Genomic DNA, 19,710 nt, shown 5'->3' with positions numbered 1-19,710 from the left:
ATTTTCTACTGCCAGAAATGAGGAGACACTTCTGCTTCTATATGTCATGGTTTTAGGTACACACCATTGCATATGTGTGTATGCCATTTGCTTCTGCACTTCAGGCAACAAAATACCTCAGGCCTGCCTTTATCTATCTCCCTTCTCTGTACCTGTTTTTAAGTTGTAGTTTTGTCCCCTTGTATGAAAATTTACAGAACTAGAGATTCTACAGAACTAGAGATTCTGGTTCTAGTGCTAACTAGAGATTTGGGGAGATAGAAGAAAGAATTCTGCTACATATTTGAAAAGTTGGATCTTAGCCACCTTGCAGCCTGGTATTAGGATGGGACATCCCAACACTCTGTGATGGCACTAATTTGCCTCTCTTGACAAAATGGAACAGACTCAAAGAACAGAGTTCTGCAAAAACATAAGCAATGGGACTGATGCATGCTCTGAAACATCCCTTTGAAAATTCCTGAGAAGGCTTGCAGAAATGCCCTCCTCCTGTCACTGAGAAACAAGTTCAGAGACTCCCAAGTCTGCTAAGAGAAATGAGGCTTGCATTCCCTTAGCTCATTATTAAAGATGTTTGCTGGTTGCCTCCACTCCCTTCTCTGGAGAGAAACCTTTACCTGCTGTGACTCTGAGAGATTGTGTTACTGCTCCAAAGCAAGAAGAAAGGGTTCTGTGAGGTTTGGGGTATGAAAAAAAAGCTCCTTGGGCTTGTAAAGAGTCTTCAACCCCTAAAGAATCAAAAAATCTGCAAAGGACAGGTAAGAAGGAGCTCATCCATCCTTCAGATGAGGGGATGTGGTGCCAAACAGCTATCCCAAGAAGCACTGCTTCCTATTTGGTAGTAAGCAGAACTGTAAATGCATGTGGTCTAGTAATTTAATGCTGGACTAGGACTCTAGGAGAAAGTGTGTGTGTGTGTGCGCGCACACACACACACCTGTGCTTTCAAGTTGCCTGTCAACCTGTCACAAATTTTATAGGGTTTTCTTAGGCAAGGAATACTCAGAGGTGGTTTTCTATTGGCATGTTCTGAAATATAGCCTACAACTCCTGGTATTCCTTCATGGACCCCCATCCAAGTACTAACCAGGCCTGACTCTCCTTAGCTTCCAAGATCAGACAGGATATGGTGCCTTCAGTGTTAATCCCTACTCAGTCAGGAAAGCCCACTGGATGACCTTGGGCAAGTCACTCTCTCAGCCTCAGAAGAAGGCAAAGGCACCCTCTGAACAAACCTTGTCAAGAAACTCTGTCACAGGTTTGCCTTAGTGTTGCCACAAATTGGAAATGGCTTGAAGGCATACAACAACAGCAAAGAGCCTCTGACCAATATAATATTATTAGTTTTTTTTACCAGATTTTTGCTTCTGTTCCTTTTAATTTAATTGCTGACATCAGCAAGGTAAAATGCCATGAAAGTGTCACCTGATTGATCCTTCTACTAATCGATCAATTAAGGGAATGAGCTACTTGGTTGCTCTTGCTCAGCTGATAATTCCAGTCAGTTAAACTGGGTTTATGATCTGTATGAACATCAGATAGGTCATAGAAAGTGAGAGTGGGAGAAAGTGACAGAAGTTAGATCTAATTGTACTCACATGTATCAGGATATCATGTCTTGAATGTTCTGGGTTTGTTGTTGTTGTTAAATGTTTGGATAATAAAGAGTTCAATCCTTTGCTGAGATTTTCTTTGGCTTCCTTACTCATACCAAATTGAGGTTTGGATTATATGAGTTAATCTTTGGATAGCTAATGTATGAGGGTACTGTATTCTGGCACAATTAAGTAACTGTTCACTGTTCCCTTAAATATAATCTAGACCCTGAGCTTCCCCATTCCTTGTCTTCCCTGGGACTGATTTGTCGAAACAGTCAAAAAACCGGCACAGAAAGTTTGCATGATATTTGCAAGTGTTAAAAGTATACTCAGAAATAACCATTACCAATTCTAATATCATATATCTCACCTTACTGGTCAAAACTGAAACCTAGAGTCCTGTTCAGTCCCTTATCCAGGTATTAACAATTCATAGACAAGCTGCTTCTCTTCTGATGGTTCCTCATCTTATACAGAAGATTTACACAAGACAGCCCTTCAAATAGAAGACTGTCCTCTTGTGTGTGTCTATGTGCCTTCAAGTCACCAGACAATCTTTGGCAACCTCATGACTTTCAAAGGATTTTCTTAGGCAAGGAATACTCGGAGGTGCCCTTCAAAAAGAAGAGATGCTTGTTGTCTTGGGTTAGAGCTGTAACACTCAGAATCAAGATTTTGTTCTCTTATGTTCAAATAAGGGATTAACAACTGCAGTAGGAATCTCTTTTGCCATCTAACCTAGCTGTATTTTTAAATGAAATATAAATGGCAGAACTTCTGGTGAGAAAGGAAGATTTGGTAAAGTATAGGTATCAGAGAGAAAGATGGAGGCATGGGTTGGTTGGGGTATGAAGAAGGTTGTGAAGAAAACACATTTTATTTTCTCAATTGCTCTGCCATTGGACTTATATGGGACAGAAAAAGTAGACCAGTTCTCTGAGCTAGAGCGGTAGTTGTGGAGTTCCAAAGCAGGTGAGTGGCTTGTTCTCTGGGTGTTTTCTCTGGAAAGGTGCTAGGCAGAGTGCCAACAGGTCCAGTGAGCTCCGGCAGACAATCACATAATACACAGTTGCTCTAATTAAATGCAAGACATCTTTGTACCATTCATACACTGTACAACCAAGCAAGAACACAGTGTCCTTGTCTCATGCAGGACACTAAACCGATTCTGTGCTTATACTGTTTGAATTGCACATTCAGTTAACAATTATGAAAATATGAGATTCTTCTACCTCTGAAATCTCACAAATCCTAAATCCTTCAACCAAGCTATGCATCCACCAAGCCCTTAAACTGTTCTTCCTGTCTCCTAGTGCTTGCTTTATGCTCATACCAGCTTCTTGCTTGTCTCTTTTGGCCTTATTTTCGTTATCTTCATCAGCTGGCTTCTTTATATGTGGTGATGTGTCAATGATTTTTTTAAACTAATTTTATATTAAATGGATTAATAGAGAGTTAGATCTTAGTCAATTAATATATGCCATTCATTACTTGACTAGATGGGGGTGAAAGCAGCCTTTTAATGACTAGCAGCTCAATGTGTGAACTGATCTGCACTAAAAAATCTGAAGTGATCTAAAATGCTTATCTGTGGAGCATATCAGTACATGCACATGCCTACTAGTATTAAAAGCATATTTAGGAACAGTGTTCTATTGACCCAGTGGCAAGTGTGGGGCTTCACATTTAGTAAGAATGAGCACAGCTGACATTTTGTTGGAATAGAAAAGGCCACAGTTTGTTGTTTACAGCTAAATAGGCTTCCTGGCTGATGGCAAACTATTCATTGGTCATCCCACCTGTTGGCTGATGGTAACCCATTTGTCTAGCTTGCCTGCTGAGTAGCACTGAAAAGGCAGACACAGGAATCCACTTGGGTGGAAGCCACCATGTGGTTCCACTGCCACCTGGAAACGAGGCAGAGCCATCTGCCCCCACATTAGAACTTGGCAAAATTTGTGCATTTTTGAGAAATAGCTCCAGCACCTGAAACATGGCTCCTATTCTTGCATTGCTTGCAGCTGCAATCCACAAACTGGCACCCCTGTTGAGTTCAGAAGCACACTTTTGAGGGTAGAAAATTGCCTTTCTTGGTAAACACAGGCATTTGGAAAGGAACATACACTGGTGTTACATCTCTGTGATGGCCTATTCAGAAATGTAAGATATTTACTGGCATGTTGCAAACCTCAAGTGATGAATGTGCATATATGAACCTTATTCCTTCATCTAATGAAGAAATGTAGCACTGTCATTTATAGCATGATGACTATTGAAGCCATCAGTAAGAGCAGCGGCAAAATGAAGGCATGGGAAGAGAGTCTTCAGTTCTTGTCTTTCTGAGCTTCTCCTTGAAAACATCCTGACTCACCGAAATCAACAAGAAGCATTTTATGGTTGACCTCAGTGTCCGTAAGAGCAGGCCCCAGGAAATACAAATGAAAATATACTCTCTGTTCCACCCTCTGTTTATCTGTGAAAACTTGCAAGTTGATCTATCAGTCACCTTTCAGCATTAGTGTATCTTGGCCGCAGCTCTAGTGGAGACAGTAACAACATGTGCTCTGCAAACATTGGGCACAATGCTTGAATAACCTGTGATGTTCTACCCCTGGCATTCAGTGTTGGTGTTTAATTACTGTTGGAGTTTGGATTCAAAACCTGTCTGCCCTGCTCTCTCACTTGTTCCCACTCCAGCTTCTGTTGTGATCACAAGGATGGTTACTTTGTGATAAATCTACTGTATATATATATACATATAACAGGGCTGCAACCTCCACTCCTTGTAAAGAATCTTTTGCTCCAAGGAGCCATTCTGAACGCTGCTGGGTTAAAGAAAGAAAAACTATAAGGTACTTTTTTCTATGAGAGCTTTATAAATGAATAGTTTCTTAAGTCCACTGAGTTTAGAGCAGGAGTGGGAGGCATCCCATACCAGATCATGGCATCCCGTACCCGATCCAGACTTCTCTTGCACTTTTTGAAATAATGGGATTTTGCCATTCTTTGCAAAGTACAGGAGAAGTCCGGATTGGGTACGGGATGTCTCTGGTTTGGGCATGTAAGCATGTGATACAGAAATTTATTGCACCTGGTTTTTTTCCCCATCATAGGTACGGAAAGAGGACGCTCATGTGTGCACGCGCCCTACAAAAACCGTATTTTATCGCACACGAAAATGTCCTCCAAAAGGCCCCATTCCATCCCCCAGCACCCAGCCATCCCCGTCCAGTGCTGATGGGCACCATTTTGCTCGGTCGGAAGACTTCTGAGCAGGAGATTTTACGTGCCTCAGCACTGGATGGGGACGACTGGGCACTGGGGGACAGAACGGGGCCTTTTGGAGGATGTTTTCGCGTGCGATAAAATGCAGTTTTTGCAGGGCGCATGCGCACTCACATGAGCGTCCTCTTTCTGTACTTGTGACGGAGAAAAAAACAGGTGCGATAAAGTCCACAATCTGTTCTTAAAAGTTTTCATCCCGTGCCTAGGTCAGGAAGAAAAAGGGCAGTGCAATAATCTCCATAGTCCTACATCATCTGTATAGATATAAATTGCCCACCCTTGCTCTGATTAATTAGTTGCATTTTAAATTACTCTTACCTTTAACAAATTTTCTTGATTTTCAGCTGAAATCTTCCTTCTATAACCTAGAAATCTATTATATCTCTTGTAGTCCTGGCTCTGGGACAGCAAAGACCAAATCCTTGTACTCCTCCATCTTTTTTTCTTTAGGTTTACCAGGTGAAATAAGAGACAGGGCTCCTGTACGTTGTCATGCAAGCAACACCTGTTGATATTCTGTATTCTATGCACTTATTAAAGATACAGATGCCCTGTCATTTATATCACTTGGCACACCTACTTTTTTTTTCAGGTACAGGGAAAACAAATCCTCATTTTCCTTACTGTGATGTGAGAGAACAATAAACCTCTAAATTTTTCTCTTTACTTAGAATCATAGAATCATAGAGTTGGAAGAGACCACACGGGCCATCCTGTCCAACCCCCTGCCATGCAGGAAATCTCAGTCAAAGCATCCCTGACAGATGGCTATCCAGCCTCTGCTTAAAGACTCCAAAGAAGGAGACTCCACCATACTCGGAACAGCTCTTACTGCCAGGAAGTTCCTCCTAATGTTAAGGCTTCTTGTCCTGGGCGACCTCAACATCCCTTTCGAGGCCAGTGATGTTCCAACAGGTGCAGCTCGGGAGTTCATGACTACCATGGCAGCCATGGGCCTGTCTCAATTAGTCTCGGGGCCAACGCATTGCGCCGGTAATACTCTCGATGTGATCTTCAGTATGGACATGGAGGCTCCGTGGGTAGAGATTTCTAATATCTCTCCCCTGTCATGGACGGATCACTTCCTGGTCGAGGCTCGGATCAAGGCTTCTACCTTTATCCTCCCCGGGGGTGACGGACCTATTAGGATGGTCCACCCTCGAAGGCTGATGGAACCCATAAGGTTCCAAGAAGCCCTAGAGGGGTATATGACTGGCACTGACGGCGATTCTGTTGATGCTCTGGTCAACATCTGGGATAGTAATCTTTCCAGGGCTATATACAGTATCGCTCCCAAGCGTCCTTTCCGGCCTGCTTCCAATAAACAACCCTGGTATATGGAAGATCTCAGGGAAAGGAAGCGGGCTGTGCAATGACTAGAGCGCTACTGGCGAAGACATCAGCGCTTATCCGACAGGACACTCCTTCGCTCTCATTTGAAGGCTTACGGAGTGGCAATGGGTGCAGCGAAGAATTCGTTCTATGCTGCACGTATTGCGTCCGCAGAGTCGCGTCCGGCAGAGCTGTTCAGGGTTGTGAGGGAGCTAACTCAGCTCCCTCCCACCCTGAGCCCTATCTTGGAGTCATCTAAAGCCTGCTGCGACGATTTTAACAACTTCTTTGCGGATAAAATCTCTCGGATAAGGGCTGATCTCGACGCCAGCATTCATGCAGACCCTGTAAGAGAGGTGTCCGAAGCGCCCGTGGCCCCTGTTATACAGGATCACTTTGAGTTTGTTAGTACCGAGGAAGTGGACAAGATCCTTCGAAGTGTCAGGAAGACGACTTGCTCCCTTGATCCCTGTCCCTCATGGCTGACAGCACAGGGGGGAGATGCGGTGCTAACTATGTTGCATCGCATAATTAATACATCTCTAAGTGAGGGCCAGTTTCCATCTAAATTAAAATTGGCAGTGGTCAAACCCCTGCTAAAGAAGCCCTCCTTAGACCCCCTGCTTCATAATAATTATTGGCCCATCTCGCTGCTGCCTTTTTTGGGGAAGGTGATCGAGAGAGCAGTCACCTTCCAGCTTCAATCGATCTTGGATGACACCGATTTTCTGGACCCATTTCAAACCGGCTTCCGGGCGGGCTATGGAGTTGAGACTGCCATGGTCGCCTTAGTTGATGATCTCCGTCTGGGCATGGACAGGGGAAGCGTGTCCCTGTTAGTGCTTTTGGACATCTCAGCGGCTTTCGATACCATCGACCATGGTATCCTTCTGGAATGCCTGGGAGAGTTGGGTATCGGGGGCACTGCTTTGCAGTGGTTCTGTTCCTACCTCTCGGGCAGATTCCAGATGGTGGAGTTGGGGGACTGTCGCTCCAATACGAGGGCCCTTACATCTGGTGTCCCTCAGGGAGCGATTTTGTCCCCTATGCTATTCAACATTTACATGAAACCGCTGGGAGAGATCATCCGGAGACACGGGGCGCGGTGTTATCAGTACGCTGATGACACCCAGATAGTCTTCTCTGTGTCTCCGACTGATGCAGTAACTAAGGATGGCATCTCTCCTCTAGATGCATGCTTGGCGTCGGTAATGGGCTGGATGAGGGAGAACAAACTCAGTGTGAATCCAGGGAAAACGGAAGTACTGGTGATAGGTTCCCCAGTTCCGGGTGGTGAGATCAGTCATCCGGTCCTGAACGGGGTCACACTCCCCTTAAAGGACTCGGTGCGCAGCTTGGGAGTACTCCTTGATTCGTCGCTCCAGCTGACTTCTCAGGTGGATGCGACGGTCAGGAGTGCTTGTTATCAGCTTTGGCTGATACGCCAGCTGCGTCCCTACCTGGACCGTAGGGACCTTGAAACTGTTGTACATGCTTTGGTAACCTCTCGATTGGATTTCTGCAATGCGCTCTACATGGGGCAACCCTTGTACCAAACTCGGAAGCTGCAAATGGTACAGAACATGGCAGCTAAATTGGTCGCTGGTACTTCCAGGTCGGACCATATAACACCTATTTTAAAAGATATACATTGGCTGCCTATTCGCTTCCGAGCTCAATACAAGGTGTTGGTTTTGACCTATAAAGCCCTAAATGGCTTGGGCCCAGGGTACTTGGAGGACCGCCTCTCCCCATATAGTCCGCCCTGCACACTTCGAACATCTGGGACTAACTTGTTAGAGGTTCCTAGATCACATCTTGTGAGGACCTCACAGAGGGCTTTTACCATCACTGCCCCATTTTCTTGGAATAAGCTCCCTGTAGAGCTTCGCTCCGCCGCCTCACTAGATTCTTTTAAAAAGAATTTAAAAACATACTTATTCCGGCTGGCCTTCCCACTTTAGTTAACTGTTTCTCCTCTGCCCCTTCTTTTCCTCTTCTGACCCCGGACCATTGTGATCTGATTGCTTTTGCCCTTGACATGTGTATTTTTTCTGATTCCTGTTCCCTTTTTATGCAGTAATGTTTTAACTTTTATACTGTAATTGTTTACTTTGTATTGTAACTGTTTTTAACTTTTGTAAGCCGCCTTGATCATTTTTTTGGAAAGGCGGGGTAGAAATAAATTTATTATTATTTTTTCCTGCAGCTTGCATCCATTGCTGTTCTCTGAAGCTACAGAAAACAAGCTTGCTCCTTCCTCAATATGACATCCCTTCAAATATTTAAACAGGACTATCATATCACCTCTTAACCTTCTCTTCTCCAGGCTAAACATCCCTATCTCCCTAAGTCGTTCCTCATAGGACATGGTTTCCAGACCCTTCACCATTTTCGTTGCCCTCCTTTGGACACGTTCCAGTTTCTCAATGTTCTTTTTGAATTGTGGTGACCAGAGCAGAATATAGTGGCACTATTACTTCTCTTGATCTAGACACTATACTTTTATTGATGAAGCCTAAAATTGCATTGGCCTTTTTAGCTGCTGCATCACACTGTTGACTCATGTTCAACTTGTGGTCTACTTGAACTCCTAGATCCCTTTCACATGTAATCTCGTTCAGCCAGGTGTTGCCCATCCTATATCTGTGCATTTTATTTTTCCGCCCTAAGTGCAGTACCTTACATTTCTCTGTTGAATTTCATTTTGTTAGCTTTGGCCCTGCTTTCTAGTCTATTTAGATCATTTTGAATTTTCATCCTGTCTTCTGGAGTATTAGCTATTCCTCTTAATTTGGTGTCATCGGCAAATTTGATGAGCATGCCCCCAATTCTGTCATCCAAGTCATTGATAAAGATGTTGAATAGCACAGGACCCAGGACAGACCCCACTGGTCACTTCACTCCAGGATGAAAAGAAGCCATTGTTGAACAACCTTTGGGTCCGGCAAGTCAACCAATTACAAATCCATGTAACAGTTGCCTTGTCTAGCCCACATTCTACAAGTTTGTTTGCAAGAATGTCATGGGGAACTTTGTCAAAGGCCTTACTGAAATCAAGAAATCACTATATCCACAGCATTCCCTTCATCTACCAAGCTGGTAATTTTATCAAAGAAAGAGATAAGGTTTGTCTGGCATGACTTGTTTCTCTGAAACCCATGTTGACTTTTTGTGATTATGGCATTGCCTTCTAGATGTGCACAGACTCTCTGTTTAATGATCTGCTCCAGAATCTTTCCTGGGATTGATGTCAGACTAACTGGACGATAATTGTTGGGATCCTCTTTCCCCCCCTTTTTGAAGATGGGAACAATGTTTGCCCTCCTTTAGTCTGCTGGGGCTTCTCCTGTTCTCCAGGAGTTTTCAAAGATTATTGCTAATGGCTCCGATACTACTTTTGCCAGTTCTTTTAATACCCTTGGTATTATCAGAATTTTTTGGGGAGGTTGTTGTTGTAGTTATACTAGATGAAAGTACTTACACTAGGGAGAATTAATTTTGTGGCAAATTTGATTTTGTGAAAACTATGATTGCTTCTGCCTTTTTGCAAGGACATTTAAAAAAGTATAAGAAGTGGAAAGGTAGTTTGTATCTTTTTGATAAAACAAACAAACAAACCCTGGTCCTTGCTGCATATGTGTGATTTGCTTCCCAAAGGAAAAAAAGAGATTAGTGTATATATTCATGTCTAGAAATTTTAGTCAAAAAATTGAACCAAAAAACTGGGTCAACTTATCCTGGGCCAATGTAAGTACTGTATTTTAACTCTTATCAAAGAAGGAACTATTCCCTTCTCTAAGTAGAGTGGCAAAAGGGAAGAGCTTAGTCCATCCCAGGAGCACCTAAAAGAAGTGCCAACCCCATCTAATCTCTCTGCCATGGCACTGCTTCTGACCTTTTTGAATGCCTTGGTGGGCAAATGGTGGCGGTGGCAGCTCTTTGGTGCTTCCTCTCAAAGAAATGCCGAGAGGAATCAGGCTTTGAAAGATCTGAATAAGACATTTGTATATGTTTGTCAGCTTCTCTGGGTTAAAACCAAGCAAAGTTGTGACATTAAAGTTAAAGGCTATAATCACTATTAATGTAGTCACAATTGTATTTGCTTTGCCTATTCATCCTTTTGACATGTCTACGTCTTCTTAGCCCCACTTATACCCCACACATCACACAGCCACAATTTCCTGTAATTCTCTCTTCATCCATCCAGCCTTTTGGGTGAGCGCAAACTGTCATGCCTACTTGAGTTTTGTTAGTTTTTTGGCATCATTTTCTTTTGCTTCATCCTTTTCATCCTTTATTACCTGCTCCTCAGTTCTACCCTGGACTTATCCATGGGTCATATCCAAAACTGTAATTCTGGACCCCAAACCTGCCCTCAATTTATACATGAGGTCAGTTTAAACTTGAGTATATATGGTATTTTTACACAGAGACATTTTATCTTATACAAATGGCAAAAACTGCTTGTTGAAAAATCAAGGGCTCACTATCTCATTCTCACATGGGAAATCAATTTTTTTTCAGGGTTTTAGATTTATTTAAATCTAAATCTAATACATCAGGCTACCCTCTCCTTCAGAATGCACATTTTTCACATCTGAATTAATAGTTATAGTTTAACTTCTCTGAAACTACTCCAGTCTATCTGTAACATATTTCTTTAAGCATGGAACCCATAACTGGGACCAGTACTCAATATTAGGTCTGGTTAGTATAGATAGTGGAAGACAGTAGGAAAAGAGGAAGACCACATTACAGATGGATTTACCCAATAAAGGAAAACATAGTCCCGAGCCTGCAAGACCTAAACAAGGCTGCTGATGAGTGGAGCTTTGGAAGATCCCCCTTTCATCAGGTTGCCATATGTCAAAGCCAACAGCACAAAACAACAAATGCAGAAGAAAGTGGAAAAACCACTTCCTTTGACTTATTCTGGTTTGTGATCCTGCTCTACCACCACATTTCTAGTGCTCTTATACATAATAATAATACTGTAATAATAATAATAATAATATGTTTTATTTATATACTGCTATTCCAAAGATCATAACGGTGAACAGCAAGTAAGCTAATTAGCAAGTAAGCTAATTTGCCCCCAACAGTCTGGGTACTCATTTTAGCAACCTCGGAAGGATGCAAGCCTGAGTCGAGCTTGGGCCCTTTTGCTGGTCTTGAACTCGCAACCTTGTGGTTTTGAGTGAATGGCTGCAGTACAGGCATTTAACCACTGTGCCACCAGGGCTCCATACATAGGTCTTTGTGTGCTTGATTTGGATACTGGAGTAGAATTAATCTCTGAAGATGTAGCGAACAGGACCAGCTGAGAAGATCTTGTTTTTAATAGCTATATATATATGTTTTTTTTGGTCAACTACATTTAGTTTTCTGGAAGAAAGGGCAAGATTATGCATTTTTAAAACAAGCAGTTCTAAGGATTCAATTTTTCTCTGTACTTTGGGCCATAGATAAGGCTACAAGCCCCCATTTTTTACATTGGAGTAGGCATCCTTTCACACTATGCAATTATATGATTCCTCATTGACTGCCATGGTTCTACTTTATGGAATCCAGCGCTGTGTAAATTTACAGTGCTTTATAAATAAAGGTTAATAATAATACTAATCCTGGAATTTCCAGTTTAGTGAGGGGCATTTGGAACTCTCAGCCAGAGAGCTCTAGTGCTCTACCAAACTACAAACCCCCAGGTTTCCATACAATGTCACCATAACAGTTAGAGTGCAATTGTCATGCTATAATTCTGTAGTGTGAAAGGTACCTATGTAAGTTGTCCCAGAACAGTTACTGTGATGTATAATTGGTCATAAAGACTGAGATGGGGAGATTGTTAAGTGGGAAATGGGGGCAGGAGTAGAAATGTCAGCTAGGATTCCCTCAATTACCATTAATCTAAAACTTTTCATTGCTTTGTCTAATTGCAGATTTTTCCCATGTTGACATGAGAAAGGAATCCCCTTGTGGCCAAAGCAATATATAGTGGGAAAGTTTTTAGAAATGTTTTCCACACGCATATTCCCCCTTTAAAGATAAGAATGTCTTATTTCTTTTTCAAAAGCACAAACTATACAAATTGTCTTACCATTTGAAACTCTCCTATGGCTCCATATGATTTAAATTTAGGAATTCATGTTGCAGAGCATAATACAGAGGAAACATGTAAATATATTGCTGCATAGGGAAGATGTTTGAGAAATGCTGGCAGGCTGCAGCATGATACATTGACAAATAAATTAATAAATGGTCAGCTTGTCTAAATTTACAGTTAATTGGCTGGTATTTTATCTTTGCACATTTATTTCAGGTTGAGGCATATATAGAGTATTCTCAATATTTCATTTTTAGGGGAAGAATGAATAAATAGTTCTGGTTGTTCCATCCCAGGCTCACACTTTTTTGTCATGGTTTAACCAAGCGTGATGCATCCAATTTTTCTTCACAAATCTTTCCCTCACAAATCAATCGCTTTGAGTCCCTCTTCTAGTTGGTTTATTGTGGAAATGGCTCTCATCTCTTCTACAACTCATCTGTGGAATTGTCAACTGTGTTTATCATCATAACCGTGCCTGCCTAGCACAGAAATTAATGTGAACTTTACCATAACCTGCAGTTTCAGCAGAACTATGCCTTTCTGACAAGCTGCCCACAGATATGGCATTCACCCACACTTGGTATTTACTGGGGATGTGCATGATATCATAATCAAATCGTGGTTCTTTTGTCTCATTCCCATTTTTCTTCCATCTCTTTTATGCTGTATAGAATTCAGAGTGCCAGCCCTAATAATAGGCAATGGTAGCCTCTAGCATGATGTAGTGGTCTGAATGTTGGACTATGACTCTGGAGACCAGGGTTTGATTCCTGGGTTGTCCATGTAACCCACTGAGTAAATCACATCTTCTCAGCCTCAGGGGGAAGGCAGTGGCAAACCTCCTATGAACAAATCTTGCCAAGAAAACCCTATGATAGGTTTAATGGAAGGTTGCTATAAATCAGAAATGACTTGAAGGCACACAACAACAACAAAGCCTCTATGGCAGATGTTGAAGAGTAGCAGAAAGATGTTTAAGAAATCTTTGGTCTATATAGCTGGGACTGTAGCCCTAAGCTAGCCTGCTGCCTACAGAGTGGGATGGAGGGCACTGACCCATCAACATTATTGAAAAATGATTAATTTCTCATTCTTGCCAGCTGATCACATGGAAGGGAAAGGAGGCATCTTCATGTTCTTTGCTTCAGGCAGCAAAATGCCTATGGCTACCCCTGAATATCTTATTTTTGTTGTTGTGTTGGAAGAACCATAGCACAGGGCTCGTCTACATAATTAAAATATTCCTCATTCTATTCAAATAGAATACAATGCCTCCACAATCAATTCAGAAGAATCTGGGCTTTTTTCAGGGAGGGGGACTCCTAAAACTCTGCAGAAAAAGGAATCACAGTTTTATTGGCGTATCTGTGAGTATCCTCTTGGATGTGCATTATCAAACATGTGGCTATTCATCCAATTTGCATGGATTTGTATTGTTGTGCATTTTCAGCAGAGGGAGGGTGAATAGATGCAAATTTGTGCAGAAAAGTGAAGACAATTAAGTGTCAAAGCGAATGTGCGAAAATCTGCAGCAATGCATAATACACTTGCGTTTAGACTAGCCCACAGTCTCCCCAGACATCAGTAGTCTTGTTTGATTATATATTTGATATATATCTTTCTTCTAAGGTTGGGAGCTTATTTCTACTCTTGTCATTTTTTAAAAGGCATAGTTTAGAGGGGTGCAGTGATGTATAGAGATACTTGACAAATTTGATTTTTTCTGGTTCTGATGAGAATGGATGTCAGCTTCCTAGACTAATGTGCAATCCAGAACACAATTATTGTTTGGATTCTGTATTTCTTTGAATACTGTGATGCAGTAGTTTTCATCTCAAAAATTGTAACAAGACACATTTAAAATGCATGTTGTAGGATAAAAATGTGTTTAGAAATGCATATGCTGTAAGAAGAATGTTTTGACAGTATTTTAATATATATGGAAATATGATTTTTTGAATATGAATCTGCAAAACAAAAAACAGATTAATGCAGGAATAGGACACAATGGACTTATGAATGAACACATGCCGAATTGAACAGGACAGGAAGTAGACTTATCCAGCCATCCCAGTGATGTATTTAATAGAGAAGTCTATCACTGCTCATCTATACCTTGGTACACATTTACCATTATTTTTTCCTGTTTCAAATAGCTGCATGTTTTTAGAAAGATCATTCAATTGGCACTCTGCCCCATCTTATAAATATTAAATTATTCATGCCATGTTGTTTAAATTAAGAAACCTGAGAATAAATGAAATATTGATTTTTTTTTTTTAAAAAAGTATGGAAATAAACTGCCTTTCTAATATTTCTGCTTAAGGCCATTCTGCTACTCTGTTGTTTTTCCATTCCATTTTATTATAACAACTACTTTTCATTGCTGAAGTAATGGTGCAATAGCATTGAAATTAAAATGTTTTACTACAATTTAAAAAAATGTTTTAGAAGCTGGTTACATCAAAATGTAAAATACATTGGTGTACTTAAGTGATGTATCACTTTCCCATTTACAGATGTGTTTCATGCCCCTAGTGGGAATGAGACCTAGTTTTCCAAACTTACAGTAACTCTTGGAATGTGCAAATTCAACTTGAAAATCTGCATGTAATCATAAGAGAATAGGAAAATTCGTGCTAGTCTGAAAACACCAAGGGTGATCTGAGAAGAGTGGGACATTGTTCCTTTCCCAGCTCAGACACATTTGTCCACAAGGTGTCTTTGAAATTGTCCTTGTTACTGTTTGTGTGTTTCTTTGTTGACCTTCCTTCATGACTTGTCTGGCAATGAGGGACAAAGCTATCAATGGCTGTTAGTCAAGATGACTATATGGACGTTATTAGGGAAATTGGAAGTATAATCCAATGGCAATCCGAACGCAATCATGGGGTTTAACGTTATTGCGTGATAGACTGCCACACGCAAATTCAGGCGATGGGAAGTCAGTTCAAGTGCAATAATGCGGTTTCACGTTATTGCGTGATATACTACCACACGCAAATTCAGACAATGGCATGCTATTTTTGAGCAATGGGAAGCCAGTTCGAACGCAATTTGCATTCACATAAATTTGCTGACCCCGAGGAAGGCATCATCAATAAGTGGTCTGCATTTCAGCTTTTACAGGTATATCCACTTACCTCATTGTGAGTCTCCACACACCTGCCAGTAGTTGTGTGTTCTGAGTAGAAGAGAGATACTCACCATGAAGCCAAACCATGCATATATCTCATTCACTTTCATAGATGTGCTTACAACAAAATAGATATGTATGCTAACTTCATATGAGATGGCATTTGTTGCTTTTCTTTTCTTTGTACATGCAGACAATTTCTCTATAGCAATGGTTCCCAAATGTTGGTTCTCCAGATGTTTTGAACTTCAATTCCTAGGAACCCCAGCCAGCTTGGCCAACAATCAGGAATTCTGCAAGCTGAAGTCCAAATCATCTGGAGGACCAAAGTTTGGGAACCATTGCTCTACAGGAACCTGATAATAATGTATGATGAAGCAATTGCTCTCACTTCCTAACTGAGAGTTCAAGATTTTAACTAGCTGATGAAATGTAAGAGCTGTAGATACTGTGTCATCTATTGATGATCTTACTTTTGGTGGTGATCTCTGCAGATCTTTGGATGTTCTAGGAGAGAAACAACAGCAGCAGTGGGAGAAACTGAAAGAACCAGGATCAGTACTTTCTTACTTTTAAGGAAATCCTGGAGTTTTCTGTACGCATGGCAACACATGAAAAATTCACAGCAGGTAAAGATTTTTTTGTAATCTTTCTATGCTCTGTGTGTGTGTGTGTGTTTGTGTTCATTTCTGGAGCACAGTAAGATATTTTATCTCTGGGGATATATATATATATATATATATATATATATATATATATATATATATATGAGCAAATAGATGGACAGACAGACAGATGTACCACAGTAGATTATATGTGATGACATATATGATGGGATGGCAATTGTCATGGGTTGAGGGACCTCAATTCCTCCACCCCTGAACTTTTCCCACTGCACCTCTCAATTGTTCATTTGTTTAAACTTCCAAATACCCTCCATGTCTCTTTGGAGGGAGGTGTTCATATTTTTGGCCTTCTTGTCAGGACCATGTTGAAACAGGTCTGATAAAATGACAATGATGTGGCCACTAGGTGGAGCTGTGTGGAAGTTATTTACACCTCTAGTGGCAGTTATATGTGTGAGTATTTAAACAGTGCATCATTGGAATGTTGATGCAACTGTCAACTGTCGTTCTTAACTGTCCTTCTAAGAGAGAGTGTCAGTTATGACAGTTGGTGTAAGAGTAACTGCCTCTCTATTTTTGTTGTTATGGTTGTTTGGTTGGCAAAGTAACTTTATTTATTAAAGTAACTTATTTATTAAGCCCTCGTGTAGAGTGAAAGCTTGAAGTGCTCTTGTTGTTATTACTCAAGCCAGGAGCTCAAGGCCGTTTGCAGTGGTGAAGGAATATTTTCCTTCTTGGCTTGAATACCTTTGCAGACATCGCTTCAGATTCCTTCTCCCTGGCGTCCTGTTGAAGCAGTTCAACTCTGCAGGTGGTCGTGGTGGACACAGTGTGTCTTTTCATGACCCAACACTTCTCTGGGTCATTTTAGGTCCAGAAAAGCCCTAGGTCACTTTTTGTAGAAAAACAAGGAATCCCCAGGCCTAAAATGGTCCACAGTGGCCCAAAATGTGGCAAAATTATCACTGTCACTTTGAGGAGCAAAGCATGATTCCCTCCCATAGAAATATGGGCCTGGGGCAGAGTATATGCCCTATAGGCTGCCCTTTCCCTCCCTCTGTTTTAGAAGGATGCTCACGGAAGCCAACAGAATATTTGGGGTCCACAGATGAGTCTTGTGTATTCTGTGGACCTGTCTATATAACAAGCTGAGGGGGAGTCCAGCCTTCTTTGGCTGAAAGATATATGAGATTTCTTTTTGCTTTGCTGTAGCATACCTGCTGCATCCAGTAACTGCCAATGAATCTTTCACATTAAAGGCTCTGTTGTGGTGTAGTGGCTCTAATTTGTTACAACATACTATGGAAATTCCCAGGTACTGCTGTTGGTGATGGAAGATATGCAAGACATTAAATCTGTTTGCATTGGTGCAAACAGGCATCACAAGGAGGGGTGTTGCCTAGAGATTTCTCTGTAATAATAATAATAATAATAATAATAATAATAATAATAATAATAATAGGTTTTATTTATATACCGCCCAATCACTGGGAATCTGAGCAGTTTACAATAGAGGGGATAACAGACAGTTCCCTGCCTACAGGCTTACAATCTAAAAGACACGACACAAAAGGAGAAGGGAATGGTGAGGGGGGGAGGGAATCAGGTCCAGCATTCTTCTCTCCCTCTGAGGCCTGGACCAAGGCAGATGGACCGGAGGGAGGGCTCTTCTTCTTCAGGCTAGCCCCTGATGGAACTGGGCCAGCCTACTCTCTCCCTCAGAGGCCGAAAGATGACAGGGAGGAAGGAGCCTCTTTCTTCAGGCTAGCCCCTGATGGTACTGGCCCGCCTTCTCTCTCCCTCAGAGGCCGAAAGATGACAGTTAGGGAGGGAGGAGCCTCTTCTTCAGGCCAGCCCCTGATGGTACTGGGCCAGCCTACTCTCTCCCTCAGAGACCGAAAGATGGACAGTTAGGGAGGGAGGAGCCTCTTTCTTCAGGCCAGCCCCTGATGGTACTGGGCCAGCCTTCTCTCTCCCTCAGAGGCTGAAAGATGACAGTTAGGGACGGAGGAGCCTCTTTCTTCAGGCCAGCCCCTGATGGTACTGGGCCAGCCTTCTCTCTCCCTCAGAGGCCGAAAGATGACAGTTAGGGAGGGAGGAGCCTCTTTCTTCAGGCCAGCCCCTGATGGTACTGGGCCAGCCTACTCTCTCCCTCAGAGGCCGAAAGATGACAGTTAGGGAGGGAGGAGCCTCTTTCTTCAGGCCAGCCCCTGATGGTACTGGGCCAGCCTTCTCTCTCCCTCAGAGGCCAAAAGATGACAGTTAGGGAGGGAGGAGCCTCCCTGTAATGTGATCCTCTCGTATGTAAAGAAAAAGTTACTTCTGTTCAGCACTGTGCATTTTGGATTTACAATAACAAAAAGGTTTGTTTTACAAAATCTTCAGTTTTGGACTTAGCCAACAACTCTTGCTAATGGTGACATGAGTAGAAGAGTCCTCTCATAACAGGGCTTTTCTAACCCACCATCTCCACTATATCCTCTTGCTCTAGGGTTGTCAGGTGAAAAACAGGCCAAGGCTATTGTATAGGAGGTGGTGTTGGTGGGTTTCAGAGGCTTTTTAAAAAACAAACAAGCCAGGAATGGACCAGAAGTTACTTCCAAATTACCTCTGGTTTTAAAAAGTGACAAAAATACTTCACAAGCTCCCTGGAGGCCATTTCGTACCTATTTAAAACCACCATGGTGGCCTGGGGATTACAAAATGGCCCTAGGGTCTACATGCACTAAAGATATACGTAGGAATCTCATCCAACGTAAAGTTGAAGGCTTTCATGGCCGGCATCCATAGTTTTTTGTGGGTTTTTCGGGCTATGTGGCCATGTTCTAGCAGAGTTTCGTTCTGACGTTTCGCCAGCATCTGTGACTGGCATCTTCAGATAATGCTTTGCCTGGAAAAAGTGGGTGTATATATACTGTGTGAGCCTGAGAATGCAGGAGTGATTTGCATGTGTATTGTTCTGTGCTGATGGCTGGCCTCAGGCTGGGAGGCTAATGCAAACGAGGATTAATGTCTGCTAATTGGTAATCATTATCTGCTGGGAAAGCCCCTGACTCTGAATGGTTTCCCATTTGCATTTGCTGAGTCTTTATTTTGCTATTTCTCAGGACTGGCAGCCAAATTTTGTTCACTTTAAGGGTTTCTTCTTTCCGGTTGAAATTGTCCAGGTGTTTGTGGATTTCAATGGCTTCCCTGTGCATCCTGACATGGTAGTGGTTGGCATGGTCCAGAACTCCGGTGTTTTCAAACAGTATTTTATGCCCAGGATGGTTTGTGGCATGTTCTGCTACTGGTGATTTTTCTGGCTGGCCCAGTCTGCAGTGTCTCTCATGTTCCTTGATTCTGGTTTGTACACTGTGTTTGGTGGTCCCTATGTAGACTTGTCCGCAGCTGCATAGTATGCGGTAAACTCCTGCGGCTGTGAGAGGGTCTCTCTGGTCCTTGGCTGCGCGAAGCATTTGCCGATCCAGTTTTTCACTTGGCAATCCTACCTTGCAGTCCTGAGGTTTGGGACTGATCTTAAGGAATGGCCTTGGATGTGGCAGGCTGTAGCAGGAGGAGAGGACTTCTCAAAATTGAAATGAGGCTGACACAACCTCCAATATCCCCATCCTCCAATATCTC

General features: G+C 42.2%; 1 protein-coding gene across 4 annotated transcripts in view; it reads left to right on the top strand.

Annotated features, from left to right (window-relative positions):
- The window catches only part of TOGARAM2 (TOG array regulator of axonemal microtubules 2), a 123,845-nt gene that overhangs the window by 20,284 nt on the left and 83,851 nt on the right, over positions 1-19,710 (top strand). For 2 of the 4 annotated variants that reach the window (XM_042437829.1, XM_042437839.1), the window contains exon 2: positions 15,955-16,089. The exons of 1 other annotated variant lie outside the window; for it this stretch is intronic. In XM_042437829.1, coding sequence (XP_042293763.1) covers positions 16,062-16,089 — 28 coding nt within the window. In that variant the 5' untranslated portion in view covers positions 15,955-16,061. Of the gene's footprint in view, positions 1-15,954; positions 16,090-18,322; positions 18,450-19,710 lie in introns of those variants that run through there. One more of the 4 variants, XM_042437847.1, reaches the window with a different exon arrangement.

This window comes from Sceloporus undulatus, chromosome 1, assembly GCF_019175285.1.
Source record: "Sceloporus undulatus isolate JIND9_A2432 ecotype Alabama chromosome 1, SceUnd_v1.1, whole genome shotgun sequence".
Taxonomy (NCBI): domain Eukaryota; kingdom Metazoa; phylum Chordata; class Lepidosauria; order Squamata; family Phrynosomatidae; genus Sceloporus; species Sceloporus undulatus.
Note: the sequence above shows the minus strand (reverse complement) of the source record. Positions and strands in the feature narration are given on the sequence as shown.